The sequence below is a fragment of the Chelonia mydas genome, unplaced genomic scaffold (assembly GCF_015237465.2).
Source record: "Chelonia mydas isolate rCheMyd1 unplaced genomic scaffold, rCheMyd1.pri.v2 scaffold_61_arrow_ctg1, whole genome shotgun sequence".
Lineage (NCBI taxonomy): Eukaryota > Metazoa > Chordata > Testudines > Cheloniidae > Chelonia > Chelonia mydas.
Genome location: NW_025111272.1, coordinates 96,032 through 114,926, shown reverse-complemented (window position 1 = coordinate 114,926; position 18,895 = coordinate 96,032). Strand labels below are relative to the sequence as shown.

The 18,895-nt window shown below is 62.7% G+C and overlaps 2 protein-coding genes across 4 annotated transcripts; both read left to right on the top strand.

Moving 5' to 3' along the window:
- Nucleotides 1-1,010: 1,010 nt before the first annotated feature.
- LOC102948152 (thialysine N-epsilon-acetyltransferase-like) lies at nt 1,011-11,971 on the top strand. 3 transcript variants are annotated; one of them, XM_043537625.1, is made up of 10 exons: nt 1,011-1,162; nt 1,572-1,626; nt 1,934-2,017; nt 2,793-2,891; nt 3,420-3,460; nt 9,032-9,083; nt 9,606-9,689; nt 10,434-10,535; nt 11,262-11,404; nt 11,520-11,809. In XM_043537625.1, exons 1-10 carry the CDS (start codon nt 1,100-1,102, stop codon nt 11,694-11,696), a joined length of 900 nt encoding a protein of 299 aa, XP_043393560.1. In that variant the 5' UTR covers nt 1,011-1,099; the 3' UTR covers nt 11,697-11,809. The 3 variants fall into 3 exon arrangements, with proteins under 3 accessions (XP_043393560.1, XP_037744711.1, XP_043393559.1); XM_037888783.2 differs by having other exon boundaries at nt 11,262-11,302; nt 11,520-11,806; XM_043537624.1 differs by lacking the exon at nt 11,262-11,404 and having other exon boundaries at nt 11,520-11,971.
- A 940-nt stretch (nt 11,972-12,911) lies between these two features.
- On the top strand, nt 12,912-16,749 carry LOC102942355 (thialysine N-epsilon-acetyltransferase). The gene is made up of 6 exons (XM_037888786.2): nt 12,912-13,238; nt 14,008-14,059; nt 14,330-14,413; nt 15,047-15,148; nt 15,423-15,463; nt 15,912-16,749. Exons 1-6 carry the CDS (start codon nt 13,176-13,178, stop codon nt 16,089-16,091), a joined length of 522 nt encoding a protein of 173 aa, XP_037744714.1. The 5' UTR covers nt 12,912-13,175; the 3' UTR covers nt 16,092-16,749.
- Nucleotides 16,750-18,895: the final 2,146 nt, after the last annotated feature.

Genomic DNA, 18,895 nt, shown 5'->3' with positions numbered 1-18,895 from the left:
TCAGGGGGGCGGGGAACGGGGCAGAGGCCTGTCCGCTCTGGGGGTTGCTGGCCCCCCTCCAGCCCCAGGGCAGGGACTGGCTGGCTCAGGGGGGCAGGGAATGGGGCACAGGCCGCTGCCTCGGGGGGGCTGTGTCACTCGGTAGGGGGCGGGGCAGGGGGTAGGAATTCTCAGCGGCTGCCCTAGCCACCGTGGGTCCCTTGCCCATGGGGCGGAGGGGTCAGGGTACGGGCCTGACATGTCCTGTGATTCTCAACAGCTCTGGATTCCCTGAGACTCACCCTTGGCCCCCATTCGGGGTCTCTCCGGCTCATGGCCAAGGGACACCAGGACTCCTGGGTTCTCTCCCTGGCTCTGGGACGGGGGGCTGGTGGGTTAGAGCAGGAGGGGGCTGGGAGCCAGGACTCCTGGGCTCTCTCCCCAGCTTGCAGATTCTGTGTCTTGAATTCCAGTCCCCCCACCGACCTACTAAACACCCCCTCCCCTCCCACAGGTGGGGAGAGAACCCAGGAGTCCTGAATCCCACCCTACTCCCCTCCCAGATCTCAGCCCATAACCCAGAAGCCCCCACTCCATTTTAGTTCCCCATCTGTTCACACACGCTCACCGTCCTCACTCCCCATAACCCCCGGTGTAGACCAGAGCCACCCTCAAACCTGGCCCTATTTCCTCCACCTGAAACCCAGCTGTGGCTGCAGACCCACCCCCCACTCCCCAGGTCCCCTATTGCTCCCTATGCGGGGAGAAGGAGTCACCGTCCCTCTGGTCCCAAGCTCCTTTGCAATCAGAAGTTGCTTGGTGTCAGCGGTGGGATCCCCTCTGTTTGGTGTTAGAGGTGGGATCCCCTCTGTTTGGTGTCAGCGGTGGGATCCCCTCTGTTTGGTGTCAGCGGTGGGATGGCTCCTTCCTGCCTGGCACCCCCTCCTGGCGCTGGAGGGAATTGGTTCGCAGCCATTTGAGACTCAAAGGTTGGACAAAACTCCTCCCTCTAACTGTGTAGCCCCACCCCCACCCCCATCTCCCCCCGGCAGCTGCTCTTAAAGGGGCAGCAGGAGTCCAAGGGCCGGGAGGGAAAAAGGCAGAGGAGGGACCCGGTACCATGAACTGCATCATCCGACCGTGCACGGTGAAGGACTGCAAGGTCATCCTGCAGTTCATCAAGGTCAGGGAAGGGAGGGGTCCTGGTCCCAGCCCCCCGCCCCCTCCCCCCGCTCTAATCCACCAGCCCCCACTCCCCTCCCAAACCCAGGGAGAGAACCCAGGAGTCCTGGCTCCCAGCCTCTGCTGCTCTAACCACCAGCCCCCACTCCCCTCCCACAGCTGGGGAGAGAACCCAGGAGTCCTGGCTCCCAGCCTCCTTCTGCTTTAACCCACCAGCCCCCACTGCCTCCCCAGAGCTGGGGAGAGAACCCAGGCGTCCGGAGGTCGCCCCCCACCCCTCTACGATCCTGCTGTAGCAGAGAGAGGCTCAGGATGGGGGTGGCAGGGGGCTGGCCCTCGGGGGCAGGGGGCTGGGGCCCAGGGGGCAGCGGTGGCTCTGGGGCACTCAGGGGGGGGGCTGTCTGTTGCAGGAGATTGCCGTCCATTACAGGCTGCCCCCTACCGATGTGAAAGTCACCCTGGAAGGTAAGAGCCCTCAGGGGGTTGGGGGGCTCTGGCGGAGGGGGAGGGAGCCCAGGCAGAGGGGGAGGGGTCCTAGCAATGAGGGAGGGATGAGGGGCAGAGGGGGAGGGGGCCCAGGGAGGGGGTCCGAGTAGTGAGGGGTGCTAGGGGGGTGTCTCTGGCTCTGCACACCCCTTGCCCCACAGCTCTGGCTCCCTCCCATTCGGCAGTGCCCCCCACCGGTGCCCCACTCCGGTGCGCCCCTTTCTCACACCCTGCGCGGGGGGGGGGGCGGTGGGCCCTGACACGTGTCTCTCCTTCCCCTGCCCAGCGCTGAGAGAGGACGGGTTCGGGGCGCAACCCCAGTACGACTGCTACGTGGCGGAGCTGCCCCCCCAGCAGACGAACAAGGAGGGTATGTGTGTGGGGTCGTGCAACGCCACCCCCGGTGGTGTGTAACCGCTCATGCGATGCCACCCCCCGGTGGTGCGTGTGCTCGTGCGACGCCGCCCCCTCGTGGTGTGTGATCGCTCGTGCGACGCCGCCCCCTCGTGGTGTGTGATCGCTCGTGCGACGCCGCCCCCTCGTGGTGTGTGATCGCTCATGCGACGCCGCCCCCTCGTGGTGCGTGTGCTCATGCAACGCCGCCCCCTGGTGGTGTGTGATCGCTCGTGCGACGCCGCCCCCTGGTGGTGTGTGATCGCTCGTGAGACGCCGCCCCCTGGTGGTGTGTGATCGCTCGTGCGACGCCGCTTCCTGGTGGTGCGTGATCGCTCGTGCGACGCCGCTTCCTGGTGGTGCGTGATCGCTCGTGCGACGCCACCCCCTGGTGGTGCGTGATCGCTCGTGCAGCGCCGCCCCCTGGTGGTGCGTGCGGTCATGCGACGCCGCCCCCTGGTGGTGTGTGATCGCTCGTGTGACGCCATCCCCTGGTGGTGTGTAACCACTCGTGCGACGCCGCCCCCTGGTGGTGCGTGATCGCTCGTGCGATGCCACCCCCGGAGATGTGCACGTGTCTGCCCCAGGCTGGCGAGGATGCCGATGGCTCCCTGTGTGTCATGGGCCCCGTACAGCTACCGACCGCTGTCGCTGCGGGGGTGGGGGTGGGGGGGGGCGTCGAGGGGCTACCCCAGCCCCGGGGTGACGCCCACAGATCCTGCCCCAGCCCGAAGCTCAGGGCTCCCCCACAGGTGGCATCGTGGGCTACGTCCTGTCCAGCTTCACATACAGCACCTGGAAGGGCAGGAACCTCTACGTGGATAATCTCTACGTTCAGCCGCAGTTCAGAGGTACGGCCGGGCCAGGGCCGGGGGGAGGACCCAGGAGTCCGGGCTCCCTGCCCCCCATCCCCCGCTCTGACCCACCAGGCCCCGCTCCCCTCCCCGAGCCGGAGAGAGAACCCAGGTGTCCTGGCTCCCAGCCCCCACTGTTCTAACCCACCAGCCCCCACTCCCCTCCCAGAGCCAGAGAGAGAACCCAGGAGTCCTGGGTCCCTGCCCCCCCTGCTCTAACCCACCAGCCCCCACTCCCCTCCCAGAGCCGGGGAGAGAACCCAGGCGTCCTGGCTCCCAGCCCCCCCTGCTCTAACCCACCAGCCCCCACTCCCCTCCCCGAGTCGGAGAGAGAACCCAGGCGTCCTGGCCCCCCCAGCCCCCCCTCCTCTAACCCACCAGCCCCCACTCCCCTCCCAGAGCCGGGGAGAGAACTCAGGCGTCCTGGCTCCCTGTCCCCCCTGCTCTAACCCACCAGCCCCCACTCCCCTCCCAGAGCCAGAGAGAGAACCCAGGAGTCCGGGCTCAGTTCTGTTCCTCCCACAGGCCAGCAGATCGGGAAGCGGCTGATTGAGAAGGCTGCCCAGGTGAGTTTCGGTCACTGGCGGTGCGGGGGGGTAGGGGGGGCTGCTCAACTCTAACCCCCACACCCCACCCTGAGCCCCCCAACTCTGCCCTAAGGAGCAAACCCCTCTTTGCTGGGGTCACCAGCCCCACCCCCCACCTGTCTGACCGGCCCCAACCCGGGTCATCTGAGACCTCTTACTTCATCACAGCGATGGGCCAGGATTGGGGTGACTAGCCTGTGTGTGTGAGAGACACCCCAGCCCTCTGCCCCCCGCCATCGCACACCCCTCCCTGTGTGTCCTATGCCCTGCACTGCTACCAGGTAGCAGAGATTCCCCCACAGCAGTGGGTTTAACCTCTTTCTCTGCTCCTCAGTGTGTCCTATGCCCCATATTGCCCTCAGGTAGCCAAGATTCCCCCCCACCACCACAACACCAAATCTAAATTCTTTTTCTGCTCTCCCATGTGTCCTATGGCCCGCACTGCTGCCCAGTAGCAGAGATTCCACCAGCCCACCCAGCAGTGGGTCTAACCTGTTTCTGCTCCTCCGTGTGTCCTATGCCCCACACTGCCCTCCAGCAGCAAAGATTCCCCCCACAGCAGCTGGTCTAACCCCTTTCTCTGCTCTCCCATGTGTCCTATGCCCCGCACTGCTGCCAGGTAGCAGAGATTTCATCACCCCACCCAGCAGTGGGTCTAACCTGTTTCTGCTCCTCCGTGTGTCCTATGCCCCACACTGCCCGCCGAAACAAAGACTCCCCCCACAGCAGCTGGTCTAACCCCTTTCTCTGCTCTCCCATGTGCCCTGTGCCCTTTACTGACCCCTGGTAGTGGAGATTCCCCACACAGCAATGGTCTAACCCCTCTCTCTGCTCCTCTGTGTGTCCTATGCCCCGCACTGCCTCCCGGTAGCGAAGATTCCCCCAGCAGCAGCGGGTCTAACCCCTCTCTCTTTGCTGCCCCCTGCAGGCAGCCGTGGCCAAGGGCTGTGGCCAGCTCCGCATGCATATAGACGAGTCGAACACCTACGAAATGGGCTTCCTGGCCAGGCAGGGCGGCCAGGATCTGACGGCCAAGGAGGGCTGGAGCCTCTTCCACTTCAAAGAGGACGCCCTGCGGAGATTGGCGGCCCGGAGCAAATTTTAGGGGCCTTGCAGGGGGGGGGGGGACAGAGCCCAGATGGGTTGGGGGGAGCTGGGGGTTCGCCAGAGGGAGTGAGCATCTCCGGGGGTAGGGGGATTCCCCAGTGGGGTGGGAGGAGGGGGTTGTCTCCATAACTCCCAAAGGATGGGCGGGTCCGCAGAGAGGGGGAGGGGGCTCTGATGGGGGGCAATAGGGAGGGGGTTAAAGAGGGGGGGTCTGATGGGGACAGGGTTAGCCCTAGCCCTGGTGGGACGTGAGGAGCTGGTTTTCCCAGTGCCCCAACCCCCCCCGCCAGAAAAATTACCGGGGGGCTGGTGTGGGCCTGGCTGGTGACGTCAGGGTGATTCTTGCAGGAAGACCCTAAAAATAAATGCTTTAATGGACATGGGGAAGTGAAGCCAGGACACCTGGGTTCTCTCCCTGGCTCTGGGATGGGAGTGGGGGCTGGTGGGTTAGAGCAGGGGGGGCTGGGAGCCAGGACTCCTGGGTTCTTTCCCAGCTCTGGGAGGGGAGTGGGGGCTGGTGGGTTAGAGGAGAGGGGGGCTGGGAGCCAGGACTCCTGGGTTCTCTCCCCAGCTCTGGGAGGGGAGTGGGGGCTGGTGGGTCAGAGCAGGGGGGGCTGGGAGCCAGGACTCCTGGGTTCTTTCCCAGCTCTGGGAGGGGAGTGGGGGCTGGTGGATAGGGCGGGGGGCAGGGCTGTGGTGGATTTGCCGTTCCCTGCCATGGATTATCGGCGCCGTATCAAGCTGGCAGTGGGGTCCCCGGGGGCCGGTGGGATCCCGGGGGGGCGGTTGGGGCCCGCACAGGAAGGCAGAGCCAGGTGGGACCTGAGACCTCTCTGACCCAAGGACTCGGGGACGGTTCGAGAACCCGAAAGGGCCCATCCGACGGCCTCTGGGCCCCATCCTGAGCTCCCCCGACCGGCCGGGGGCACCTGCTCCGTGGCCAGGAAAACTGAGATGAAAGGGGGGGCACAGAGGCCGGGGGGGGACGACTGCGGGGCTGTGCCAAGGAAGAGACTGGCAGGACGTAGGGCCGAGATGCCAGGCAGCCGGGCGCCCCACGTTCGTCGCCCTGCTCCGAACCGGGCCAGCGGGCGGCTCGGGGGCCCTGGATGTGACCCGAAATTCCACCCTCGGCCCGAGAGAACTTCCCAGCCTTCATCCCGCTCCCCTGCCAGAGCCGGGGGGAGAACCCAGGAGTCCTGGCTCCCAGCCCCCCCCGGCTCTAACCCGCCTGCCCTCACTCTCCTGCCAGAGTCCGGGGGAGAACCCAGGCGTCCTGCCCCCTGCATTCCCAGCCCTTAACCATTAAACCATCTAGTTTTGGGGCTGGGTAATTTTTACCTTCCTTTCCAGCCCGCCACTGCCCCCCCCATGAGATCTTTGTCCCATGTCGATCCCTTCCCCCCAGCATGTGATCAGCGAGTGGGGCGGGGGGCGACCCCCCCGATGCCCCCTGAGAGGCTTGTCAGCTGAGCAGCAATGGACCTCGACCCCCAGCTTAGTGATTAGGTTCCCTGAGGGGCCCCCTGCCCTGCACAGGGGCCTGCCTCGCTCTGCCCATCTGTGGGGCCCCTAGCCAGGGGACTGAGGCCGACCAGATCCCACCCACCCCCACCCCGTGGCCCCGAACCAGCCCAAGGAGGAGCCCAGCAGGCGGCCTGCCATTAGCCCACCTGCTGCAGGGCTGAGCCTGAGACCAGGCAGAGCTAGCCCGGGACACCAGTGAGCCCCCCCAGCCCAGGGCCGGGCCTGGCCGTCCATCAGGGTACCGGGTACCCGCTTTGAGCCGTCTGTGCAGCCAGCCCCATGCACATCTGTCCATCTGTCCATCCACCCATCTCCATCCATATCTATCTACCCGTCCAGCCATCCATCTGTGACGAAGTGGGGGACTGTTCTTAATGTTTCCTCTGAATAGTGTGGGGGTGCCTCAGTTTCCCCTAGGCATTTCTTAAGTATCTAGGGGGTGGGATAAGGGTGTATGATCATTGCAGAGCCCTAGAGGGCAGATGTGGGCAGGGGTCTGGACACAGAGAATGGCCGACACCCTGTTTCCTGGCAACTGATGGCCTGGGCCCTTCCCACCTGCAAGGTGAGAGCTAAAGGGTTGGAGAACAAAGGAATCAGGTGCCCTCCTGGCCCGGGAAAGGGACAAAGCCCAGAGGAGGGGGGGGCTGGAGAGAGTTTCAGTTTGGGGCTGGCTGGGACATGGAGTGAAGGGCAGACGGGGTTGTCTGGCTCCCTGCCCCCCAAAATGGACCCAGCTGAGGGGTCCTGTTCTCTGCACCTACAAGCTCTGTGTTAGACCATGTTCCTGTCGTCTAATAAACCTCCTGTGTTACTGGCTGGCTGAGAGTCCCGTCTGACTGCGGAGTTGGGGGGCAGGACCCTCTGGCCCCCCCAGGACCTCGCATGGGTGGACTCGCTGTGGGAAGCGCACGGAGGGGCAGAGGAGGCTGAAGGCTCCGAGGTCAGACCCAGAAGGTGGAGCCGGGGGAGCTGTGTGTCCTGCAGACAGGCTGCTCCCAGAGAGGAGACTCCCCAGAGTCCTGACTGGCTTCATGGGGAGCAGATCCAGAGCATCGCCCGGGGACTCCGTGACACCATCCCTCCATCCATCCATGTCTATCTATCTGTCCATCCATCTGTCCATCCATCCCCATGTCCAGCTGTCCATCCATTCATCCATATCTATCCATCCATCCGACCATCCATCCATCCATATCTACCTACCCATCCATCCATCCATCCATCCCCATGTCCAGCTGTCCATCCATATCTATCTACCCATCCATCCGTCCGTCCATCCATCCATGTCTATCTATCTGTCCAACCATCCATCTGTCCATCCCCATGTCCAGCTGTCCATCTATCCATCCACTCATCTGTCCATCCATATCTACCTACCCATCCATCCATCAATCCATCCACTCATCTACCCGTCCATCCACCCATCCGTCCATCCATATCTACCTACCTATCTGTCCATCCATCCGTCTGTCCATCCAACCCCACACACCTCTGTCCATCCATCCATCTACCCATCCACCCATCCATCTGTCCATCCAACCCCATGTACCTCTGTCCATCCTTCCATCCACCCATCTAACCATCTCTATCTATCCATCCATCCACCCACCCACTCACCTCTCCCATATTGCCATCCATCCCCCATGCACCTCTGTCCATCCGTCCATCTATGCATCCATCCATACCCATCCATCCATCTGTCCAACCCCACGCACCTCTGTCCATCCATACATCTACCCATCCATCCATACTCATCCATCCATCCATCCACTTCTACCATCTGTCCATCCAAATCCACATACCTCTGTCCATCCATCCATCCCCCCTCCTATCTACCGAGCCATCCCCATGCACGCTCACCTATCTATCTATCCATCAATCTGTCCATCCATACACAACACCCCTCTATCCATCCCTCCCTATACACCTCTGTCTCTCTCACTGGATCCATCCTCCCCCATGGGTATAGCACCCAGCTTCTCCTGGGCCCCCCCCATCTTCACCCCAAGGGCTCAGTTCCATGCTCACCACATCCTATCCCCCACGGATGCACACTGGTCTCTGGGCTAGGAGTGTCTGTAGCTGGGGACACTGGCCCCTTTTACGTGGCTACCCCTGCCCCTCTGGCTCAGAGGGAGAGGTACCGTGGCTAACGTGTCTTGGATTCCAATTGGTGTGAGCGGTGGGATCCCATCTGGTTGGTGTTAGTGGTGGGGTTGCCTTCTACTTGGCGCCCCCTCCTGGCTCCATAGGGAACTGCAGACACGGAGGGCTCTCCAAGTGGCTGGGACTCCTCCTCCTGGATATGTGACCGAAAGGCCAAAAGTCCAAGAGCCGAGAAGGGGGAGAGAGGAGAAGAGATGCCAGCAGCCGTGAGCTATGTTATCCGACCCTGGGCCCTGAGGGACCTCAAGGACGTCATGCAGCTGATTCGGGTGAGCAGCGTAGGGAAGCGTAATCACACCCCGAGGGAATGGAGCTGCCCAGGGGTGGTAGCAACGGGTGGAGATAGAACCCAGGCGTCCTGGCTCCCAGCCTCCCCTGCTCTGACTGCTAATTTCCTCTCCCTTCCCCTACCGAAGCCAGGATAGAACCCAGGAGTCCTGGATTCAGCTGGAAAGTTCCCCATTCCCAGGGTAGCAGGGATGTGGGCACATTAACAACAGGTGTTGAGATGCAGCCACCTCTGGGGCAGGGCGGCTGGTTATCCAGGGACCCCTCACCTGACACTGAGATGCGGCCACCTCTGGGGCGGGGCGGCTGGTGATCCAGGGACCCCTCGCCCGGCATGGAGAAACGACCACCTATGGGGCAGGGCATCAGGTTACACAGGGACCCCCTTGCCCGGCGCTGAGATGCGGCCACCTCTGGGGCGGGGCGGCTGGTTACACAGGATCTGTCATCTCTCAACAGGAAGGGGCAACGTTTCACAAGGCTTTGGATCAGGTCAAAACTACCCCCGAAGGTAAGTTAGTGGGGCTTTACCCATGAGCTACGTTCAGGGTTGGATTTCAGTGCCAGGGGAGCAGATGGGAGTTTCTTCACCCCCACTCCTTGTTGAAATTCCTCCCCCCCCCCCCGCTCTAACCACTAGTCCCCACTCCCCTCCCAGAGCCAGGGAGAGAACCCAGGAGTCCTGGCTCCCAGCCCACCCTGCTCTAATCACCAGACCCCACTCCCCTCCCCCATAGAACCCAGGAGTCCTGGCTCCCAGGCCGCCCTGTTCTAACCCACCTGCCCCCACTCCCCTCCCAGAGCCAGGGAGAGAACCCAGGAGTCCTGACTCCCAGCCCCCCTGCTCGGACCCACCAGTCCCCTGTCCCCTCTCAGAGCCAAGGAGAGAACCCAGGAGTCCTGGCTCCCAGCCCGCCCTGCTCTAACCCACCAGCCCCCACTCCCCTCCCAGAGCCAGGGAGAGAACCCAGGAGTCCTGGCTCCCAGCCCCGCCTGGATCCAGCCAGTTTCTGTTTATTCTCTCTGCCTGCAGCGCTCAGGGAGGACGGCTTCGGGAGGCACCCCAAGTTTGGCTGTCTGGTAGCCGAAGTTCCCCCTGACCACAGGAGCAAAGACGGTGAGGTGTGGGAATATGTGGGGAGGGGGAGGGCAAATGGTATGGGGGCTGGGCAGTGTTTGGATGCGACACTCACGTGCCCGCTGGCAGCAGGGGGGGGGCTCAGCGGGGGGCGCTGTTCTGCACAGAGTGAGGTGTTTGACTCCATAGGGTGCAGCTTATGTCACGCCCCACCCCAGAGGTGGGCGCATCTCGGCACCGGGCGAGGCATCCCTGGGTCACCAGCCGCCCCACCCCAGAGGTGGGCGCATCTCAGGGCCGGGCGAGGGGTCCCCGGGTCACCAGCCGCCCCGCCCCAGCGGTGGGCGCATCTCAGGGCCGGGCGAGGCATCCCCGGGTCACCAGCCGCCCCGCCCCAGAGGTGGGCGCATCTCAGGGCCGGGCGAGGTGTCCCCGGGTCACCCGCTGCCCCGCCCCAGAGGTGGGCGCATCTCAGGGCCGGGCGAGGGGTCCCCGGGTCACCAGCCGCCCCGCCCCAGCGGTGGGCGCATCTCAGGGCCGGGCGAGGCATCCCCGGGTCACCAGCCGCCCCGCCCCAGAGGTGGGCGCATCTCAGGGCCGGGCGAGGTGTCCCCGGGTCACCCGCTGCCCCGCCCCAGAGGTGGGCGCATCTCAGGGCCGGGCGAGGTGTCCCCGGGTCACCCGCTGCCCCGCCCCAGAGGTGGGCACACAGCAAGTCATCCAAGGGGCTAAATCTTTGCCGGCTGCAATCCTTGTCTCTGCCTTCCATGCTGGTTTCTCCAGGGCGCACCATCGTCGGGTACCAGTTCCATTATTTCAGATACTGCACCTGGCAAGGGCGGCTCGTTTTCGGGGAGGATCTGTACGTCATGCCGGAGTTCAGAGGTAGGGGCGCTGTGGGGCAGGGGGCGGGGCGGGGGGCTCAGCAGGGGGCGCTCTCTCCCGGCAGGCAGGGCTGGCCCCAGGGTGGCGCTTATGGGCACTGGGGGGGCAGGGAGGGGGGAGGGGGGCTCTCCCCCGGCAGGGGGGGCTGGCCCCAGGGCGGCGATAGGGGGCGCTGTGGGGCAGGGAGCAGGGCAGGGGGCTCGACAGGGGGCGCTCTCTCCAGGCACCAAACTAATACCGTCCTGCCTTTCATGGAAACAATATTAAGGCCTGTTTATGCAAGATCTGCATGGGTCAGGGTTTGAACCCACGTATCATCAGTGAGCAAGGGGTCCCTGGGTAACCAGCCGCCCCGCCCCAGAGGTGGCCACATCTCAGCGCCGGGCAAGGGGTCCCTGGGTAACCAGCCGCCCCGCCCCAGAGGTGGGTGCATCTGCGCGCCGGGCGAGGGTCCCTGGGTCACCAGCCGCCCCGCCCCAGAGGTGGCTGCATCTCGGCGCCGGGCGAGGGGTCCTCGTGTCACCGCCCCAGAGGTGGCCGCATCTTAGCACCAAGCAGATCCCTGATGTTCTAAAAGGTCTGCTCTAGGAATGATTGGGGGGCAGGCCTCTGGCGGGCGGGGGGCTGATGGGTTAGAGCAGGGGGGGCTCGGAGCCAGCCAGGGTGTCACAGCAGCCCTGGGATGTATGAATCTCAGAGCTAAGTGATTTATATTCTTCTCTGCAGGCCAAGGGATTGGCACCAGTTTACTGAGCCAAGTGGCCAAGGTGAGATTGGCTCCGAAATTCAGTCTCTCTTCCTCCCCGAACTGTGTGGGCCAAATCTGGGGTCAATGGGCCATTGCTCCGTCTGTGGGGCCAGACCCCCAGGTAACTCCTCTGGGGCCAAGCCTTGCTTTCTGGCATCAGAGCAGATAGGACGCTGCTGGTCCCACGCCAATGGGTGAGTCAGTAAAACAGCTCTGCCCCTCCGTCTCTCCCGCAGCTCGCGCTGGCCCACGGCTGCACCCAGCTCCGGTTCATGTCGGCCAACTGGAACCAGCCGGCCACGGCGCTGTACAAGAAACTGGGGGCCGTGGACGTGACAGCGAGGGACAACTGGCTCGTCTGGCACATCGAGGGGCAGGCCGTGGGGGAGATGGCGAAGCGGGCGACACAGTGAAGAGCTCTAGCTGGGGAGAGAACTCAGGAGTCCTGGCTCCCGGCCCCCCTCCGTCTCTCACCCTCCAGCCCCCACTCCCTTCCCAGCGCCGGGGAGAGAACCCGGGCGTCCTGCGGGTTCAATCCTGCCGCCGGCAGGATTTCGGACCAGAATCCAGATCCGGCTGGCAAGAGACAGCGCCATCGGGGGCTGCCACAGGGCGTGACCTGCCCCTGGGGGGCTCCTCGGGGCAGGGACCCCGCGCGGCTCGGGACCCTTGCCAATAAACAACGGTGTCAACTCACTTGTGCATGATTCGGGGGGGGGGGCGGGGGGGGGAGTTGTATCTTTCAACCCCTTCAGGGCTGCTTTAGGAGGTGGGGCTGTGGGGGCTAGGGGGTTAGAGCAGGGGGGCTGGGAGCCACGACTCCTGGGTTCTCTCCCCAGCTCGGGGAGGGGAGTGGGGGCCGGTGGGTTAGAGCAGGGGGGGCTGGGAGGCAGGACTCCTGGGTTCTCTCCCCAGCTCGGGGAGGGGACTGGGGGCCGGTGGGTTAGAGCAGGGGGGGCTGGGAGGCAGGACTCCTGGGTTCTCTCCCCAGCTCTGGGAGGGGAGTGGGGGCTGGGGGGTTAGAGCAGGGGGGGCTGGGAGCCCGGACTCCTGGGTTCTCTCCCCGGCTCGGGGAGGGGAGTGGGGGCTGGTGGGTTAGAGCGGGGGGGCTGGGAGCCAGGACTCCTGGGTTCTCTCCCCAGCTCTGGGAGGGGAGTGGGGGCTGGGGGGTTAGAGCAGGGGGGGCTGGGAGCCCGGACTCCTGGGTTCTCTCCCCGGCTCTGGGAGGGGAGTAGGGTCTGGTGGGTTAGAGCGGGGGGGCTGGGAGCCAGGACTCCTGGGTTCTCTCCCCGGCTCGGGGAGGGGAGTGGGGGCTGGGGGGTTAGAGCAGGGGGGGCTGGGAGCCCGGACTCCTGGGTTCTCTCCCCGGCTCGGGGAGGGGAGTAGGGGCTGGTGGGTGAGAGCAGGGGGGGCTGGGAGCCAGGACTCCTGGGTTCTCTCCCCGGCTCGGGGAGGGGAGTGGGGGCTGGGGGGTTAGAGCAGGGGGGGCTGGGAGCCAGGACTCCTGGGTTCTCTCCCGGGCTCGGGGAGGGGAGTGGGGGGCTGGGAGATCGGAGCAGGGGGGGCTGGGAGGCAGGACTCCTGGGTTCTCTCCCCGGCTCGGGGAGGGGAGTAGGGGCTGGTGGGTTAGAGCGGGGGGGCTGGGAGGCAGGACTCCTGGGTTCCATTAGTTATTTCCGTGTTGAGAGCGAGAGGTTGAGTCTCTTTCATGGGCGGGGGGGAGGATTCTGCCCCATGGACAGTTGGACGGGGCAGCGGTTGTGGGGCAGAGCCAGGTGCATGCTGGGAAATACAGTACTCTCTCTCCAGTCGGCGGCTCCCCACTCTGAGCTCCCAGAGCCTCGCCTCCCCCGCCGGGACTTTGAACCCAGGCGATCGGCGAGGGAGGGGGCATGGAGTGCGTTGTCCGGCCCTGCAGGGCTGAAGACTGTGTGGAGGTCGTGCGGATGATAAAGGTTGGATGGGGACAGAACCCAGGCGTCCGGGCTCCCAGCCCCCCGCGCCCCCCCCCCCCCCGCGCGCGCTCTAACCACCAGCCCCCACTGCCCTCCCAGAGCCGGGGAGAGAACCCAGGAGTCCTGGCTCCCAGCCCCCCCCGCTCTAACCCACCGGCCCCCACTCCCCTCCCAGAGCCGGGGAGAGAACCCAGGAGTCCTGGCTCCCAGCCCCCCCGCTCTAACCACCAGCCCCCACTGCCCTCCCAGAGCCGGGGAGTGAACCCAGGAGTCCTGGCTCCCAGCCCCCCCCCGCTCTAACCCACCGGCCCCCACTCCCCTCCCAGAGCCGGGGAGAGAACCCAGGAGTCCTGGCTCCCAGCCCCCCCGCTCTAACCCACCAGCCCCCACTGCCCTCCCAGAGCCGGGGAGAGAACCCAGGAGTCCTGGCTCCCAGCCCCCCAGCTCTAACCCACCAGCCCCCACTGCCCTCCCAGAGCCAGGGAGAGAAGGGGGTGCCTGGAGAGCTTTGGGGGTGCAGAATGGGGGGCCTGGGAAGAGGGAAGGAAATTGGGGGGGCTAGGGGGAGGGGAATTGGGGCTGGGGAGAAACGGCGGGGCTGGGTGGAGACGGGATTTCTCAGAGGCTGGAGGGAGGGTTGGGGGGGCTGAGAGAGGAATTGGTGGGGGGGCCGACTGAGAGGGGAATTGAGGGGAGATCCCGGTGGTGCTGGCTGGGGGGGAAAGGAGTTGGGGGGTGCTGATCCACGGGCTCCCTTTCTGCCCCCCAGGAGCTGGCAGAGTTTGAGAAGCTCCCGGACCAGGTACAAATCAATGACCAAGGTGAGCTCTGCCCCTCCTCCCCCCCGCCGACGCCACCCTCCCCCCTTGGGATCTGGTTGCGCACCCCCTCTTCTGGAGCAGGTGGGGAGAGAGGCATCTGCGGGGGGGGTGGGGCACATGGAGTGGGGTTTGAAGCTGCCCCAATTTGGGAGGGGGACTGTGGGGGGGGGGTTCAGGGAGGTGGGGGGGTCCTGCATGCAAGTGACGGTGGGGTTCTCTTTCCTCCCCATCCCCCCATGTCTCCCCCTCACCCCCCAATATCCTCCCCAGTGCTCAGGGAAGATGGTTTCGCCAACGACCCTTTCTACAGATGTCTGGTGGCAGAGGTCCCGCCCGAACACCGGAGTCGAGACGGTAATGCACCCCCCGCCCCACAATGCCCGGGGGGGGGCACCCCCCGGTACAGTAATAATTCGGGGGACTCCAAGAGGCCGAAGACAGCTCAGTGCCGCCGCCTCCTCCCCCCCCCCACAACTAGCTACCCCAGTTTTCCCTGATAGACTTGGCTCCCCCACCCCGGGCCATCCCTGACCCCAGCTCTGTGTCCCGGTGTCTCAGAAGTGGAGGTCGGGGGTCCAGCAGTGAGGATTCGGGGGGAGGTGGCTGAGGGGCTGAGTTTGGGGGGAAGATCCAGATCTTTGTCTCTTTTTCCTTCTGTCTGATTCACTTTTTCCACGGAGGGGACCCCCCCTAAAATAGCTCCCAGGCCCCTCCTCAGCCAGGAACCCGGCTCTAACCCACCAGCCCCCCACTCCCCTCCCAGAGCCAGGGATAGAATGGGGGGTGCCTGGAGAGCTTTGGGGATGGAGAATGGGGGGCTGAGAGCAGGGAAGAGAATTTCGGGGGCTGGGAGGTGGGGAATTGGGGGCCGGGTGAAGAAGGGATTTCTCAGAGGCTGGGGGAAGGGTTTGGGGGGGCTGGGAGAGTATGAGGAATTTGGGGGTGCCTGAGGTGGGGGCAGCTGGTGGATTTTGTTCCCCGCCCCAGGACACACCGTCGTGGGGTACGGCCTCTATTTCTTCACCTACAGTACCTGGAAAGGCAGAAACATCTACATGGAAGACCTGTACGTCATGCCTGAGTTCAGAGGTACGGAACTGGGGAGAGTGGCATTATTTGGGGTTCCCAACACAGACAGCCCCAGCGATGCCTGCAAGGCAGTCACCCCAGGGGAAGAGCTAGGACACGGAAAAGTGGAGCAGAACCCAGGAGTCCTGGCTCCCAGCCCCCCCTGCTCTAACTGCCCAGCCCCCACTCCCTTCCCAGAGCCGGGGAGAGAACCCAGGAGTCCTGGCTCCCAGCCCCACCCCAGCTCTAACCACTAGACCCTGCTCTTAAATTGCTGATTTCTCTCCCCACGCAGGTAAAGGCATTGGCAAGAAGCTTATGAGTAAAATCGCAGAGGTAACAGGACATTGGACCCTTTGCCCTTTCTGATCCCTTCCTTTCCTTGCTCTCAGATTGCAAACCAGCCCCCTAGGGGGATCATTGTTCCCACTTCTACCATGGGGGAAACTGAGGCACTGGCCTGGCTCCCAGCCTCTCCTGCTCTAGCCACCAGACCCCACTCCCCTCCCGGAGCTGCGGAGAGAACCCAGGAGTCCTGGCTCCCAGCGCCCCCCTGCTCTAACCACTAGATCCCACTCCCCTCCCAGAGCTGCAGAGAGAACCCAGGAGTCCTGGCTCCCAGCCCCCACTCCCTTCCCAGAGCTGGGGAGAGAATCCAGGCGTCCTGGCTACCAGCCCCCCCCCCCGCCCCCGCTCTAACCCAACAGCCCCCACTCCCCTCCCAGAGCTGCGGAGAGAACCCAGGAGTCCTGACTCCCAGCCACCCCCCGTTGATCCTTCTCAGATTGGTGTGAAGAACAGATGCACTCAGATGAAGTTTATGGTGCTGGACTGGAATCAAGCGGCCATCGACTTCTACCAGGGCCAGGGGGCGGTGGACCTCACGGCCGCGGAGGGCTGGCACTTCTTCCACTTCGGAGGAGATGCCCTGGAGCAGCTGGCGCAGGGGCAGCTGGGACAGTGACATGGCCACCAGCCCCAACTCCCCTCCCAGAGCCAGGGAGAGAACCCAGGAGTCCTGGCTCCCACTCCTCTGCTGTAAACCTTCATAGATGCTCCTGTAAAACCCCTTTCCTCTGATCAATTTGGTGGGGGGAGGGCGGTTTGGGGGTCAGGCAAGACTGTGTGAATGAGGATAGTGGGGTCGGGGGGAGGGGGTCTCTAGATCCACTGGGGTCCCGTGTTCCAGCAGGCCCCAGCGACTAGTGCATGGAATAAAACCATGGCAAACAAATATTTGTCTGTGTCCAAATCACTCACCCCCAAGAATGTTGGGGTCGGAGTGGGGGGGCATATTCAGGTGGCAATGGGCGGGGGGTGGGTAGGAAGTGTTGCGGGGGAGCTGCAGGGTATGGGGTGAGGGATTTCTGCATGACCCAGTTCCCTGGGGCAGGAGTAGGGAGCAAGAGAGCCTAACTCCCCTGTGCTGAAATATCCGTTGAATAGTAGGGGAATCACCCATGGGGAGGTCGCAGTAGAGGGAGTATGACACACAGTGTCCGAATCATCCCTCTGTGGGCTTGGCTATCTCGGTCGGGGAGGTCTGGGCGTCGCCCTGATCTCAGTCGTGAGCTAGTCCTGAGAAAAGGAGCTCCTGGGGGAGCCAGGGATAGAACCCAGGGGTCCTGGCTCCCAGCCCCCGCCCTCCCCCCACTAGACCCTCCTTCCAGGAGGCCTGGCCAGGGAGATCACAATGATCTGTCCTGGCTGTAGTAGCTAGAAATCTACCCATTTATTTATTAAATAAAACCCTATCAAAATAAGCTCCTCCAACCCACGCCCCTCTTTCTCCGGGAGAGGACAATCGCATGCCCAGTTGCTTAATGGCCTGGGGGATGGAGCTCAGATACTCCTGGGATCAACCAGGCGGCAAGTCCCATGGCCCCTACATGACCACAGATTGTGACCTTAGAATGTATACATTGGGGGGGGGGGGCAGGGTAGAATAACCCATAGAGAGGAGAAGAGCCTATAGAAAAGAAAAGAACCCATAGAAAAGAGCCTATACAGAAGAATCCATAGAGAAGAGAAAAACCTATAGAGAAGGACCCACAGAGAAGAGCCCATGGAGAAGAGAAGAACCTATAGAGAAGAGAAGAACCAATAGAGAAGAGCAGGACCCTCAGAGAAGAAAAGAGCTAGACAGAGGGACTCATAGAGAAGGACCCACAGAGAAGAGAAGGACCCACAGAGAAGAACGTATAGAGAAGAGAAGAACCAATGGAGAAGAGCAGGACCCATAGAGAAGAAAAGAGCCCATACAGAAGGACCCACAGAGAAGAAAAGAGCTAGACAGAAGGACCCATAGAGAAGAGAAGAACCAAAGGAGAAGAGCAGGACCCATAGAGAAGAAAAGAGCTAGACAGAAGGACCCTCAGAGAAGAAAAGAGCTCATACAGAAGGACCCATAGAGAAGGACCCACAGAAAAGAGAAGGACCCACAGAGAAGAGCCTACAGAGAAGCACAGCAAGGTGTCTAGACGCTGGCATAACTGATGTATTTTTTCCCCCTTCCTACGCAGATGGGGACCCAGCGGTGGCATTCCAAGCGGACGATCTTTCCAGACCCCATCTCGTTCCAGAAGCGGACGAAATGTCTGCCGATGTCCTGGGAAGACAAAGGGAGACCGGGAAGATGGCGGCCCAGGGGAAGAGAACCGCGCCCTGCCGGTCCCTCTTCTGTACGAAGATTGTGAGTCAAGAACCCCAGCTCCTGAAGTGCTGACAAATTGGAGGCGGGGCTATTTGCCTTCTGATTTATGGGAGCTTCTGGAGGGGAAGCTGCTCGCTCCTAACGGCGGTCGTTTCAGGTGCAAGCTGCATGTGCCGAAAGCTTCCCAGTGTGCACGCAAAAATCTGGAAATCATCTCCGACCATTGTAGGCCATGGAATATCTTCCCACTACTGCTGGATGGTGAATCCTCGAACCATCTAGCTGGGCCAGAGCAGGGCAGCTGTGACGCACCGCAGGACTTGTGATCCTGGAATGGGTTCCCCAGGGCGGTGGTGGAATCTCCATCCTTAGAGGTTTTCAAGGCCCCGCTTGACAAAGCCCTGGCTGGGATGATTTAGCTGGGGTTGGTCCTGCTTTGAGCAGGGGATTCGCCTAGATGACCTCCTGAGGTCTCTTCCAACCCTAATCTTCTATGATCCCGAGCAGTGAACCTCTGTCTCCACACACATCCTGGGGTGCATGCACGCCTCTCCACATTTCCCAAGGACCCCCTCTTGTTCCCTGTCTGTCCTAGCTTTATAACACCTTGTTCTTTCATGCAAGGAGTCACAACCCCTGCGTGGGTTAGTTAACAAGCGTCACGACCTCAGGATAGCGACCATCTTGGCCAACGCTAAGGACCGAATCAGGGTGAATTCTCCCAGCACTTGGGGTCCTCAAAATGGCCATCAGAAAGCGTGACCAGTTGCGGCTAAAGCTCTCACTTTAGTCATCCAACAGAACATCTCTCCATGCCCTATTAAGACGCAACGTGTTTCCCATAGCATCTTCCAACTCAACTCCACAAGGATGTTCCAATGAAGATCAAAACGTTCCATTTCGACCTTGGTAGAACAGACCATTTTTTGTATGTGGCAGGGGGGGGATTATAAAATCAAGGATCCAGAACAAAAATTTTGGACACTGTGTTGTGGGGAACTTTCAAACTTCTCCGTTTTTGTTCCAAATTGGAACAAAAACGTCCATGAATAATCTTAAATTGGAAGGTTTCTAACAATCCGAGTGGGGGTACTCGAATAACTCCTAATAGAAGT

Excerpts from the sequence above, each read along its gene's own strand:
- LOC102948152 (XM_043537624.1), top strand. The coding sequence starts at position 1,100 with ATGAACTGCATCATCCGACCGTGCACGGTGAAGGACTGCAAGGTCATC. Across the intron at positions 1,163-1,571 it reads TCATCCTGCAGTTCATCAAG|GAGATTGCCGTCCATTACAG; the intron begins GTCAGGGAAGGG and ends TGTCTGTTGCAG. Across the intron at positions 2,892-3,419 it reads CGTTCAGCCGCAGTTCAGAG|GCCAGCAGATCGGGAAGCGG; the intron begins GTACGGCCGGGC and ends TTCCTCCCACAG.
- LOC102942355 (XM_037888786.2), top strand. The coding sequence starts at position 13,176 with ATGGAGTGCGTTGTCCGGCCCTGCAGGGCTGAAGACTGTGTGGAGGTC. Across the intron at positions 14,060-14,329 it reads GGTACAAATCAATGACCAAG|TGCTCAGGGAAGATGGTTTC; the intron begins GTGAGCTCTGCC and ends TATCCTCCCCAG. Across the intron at positions 15,149-15,422 it reads CGTCATGCCTGAGTTCAGAG|GTAAAGGCATTGGCAAGAAG; the intron begins GTACGGAACTGG and ends CTCCCCACGCAG.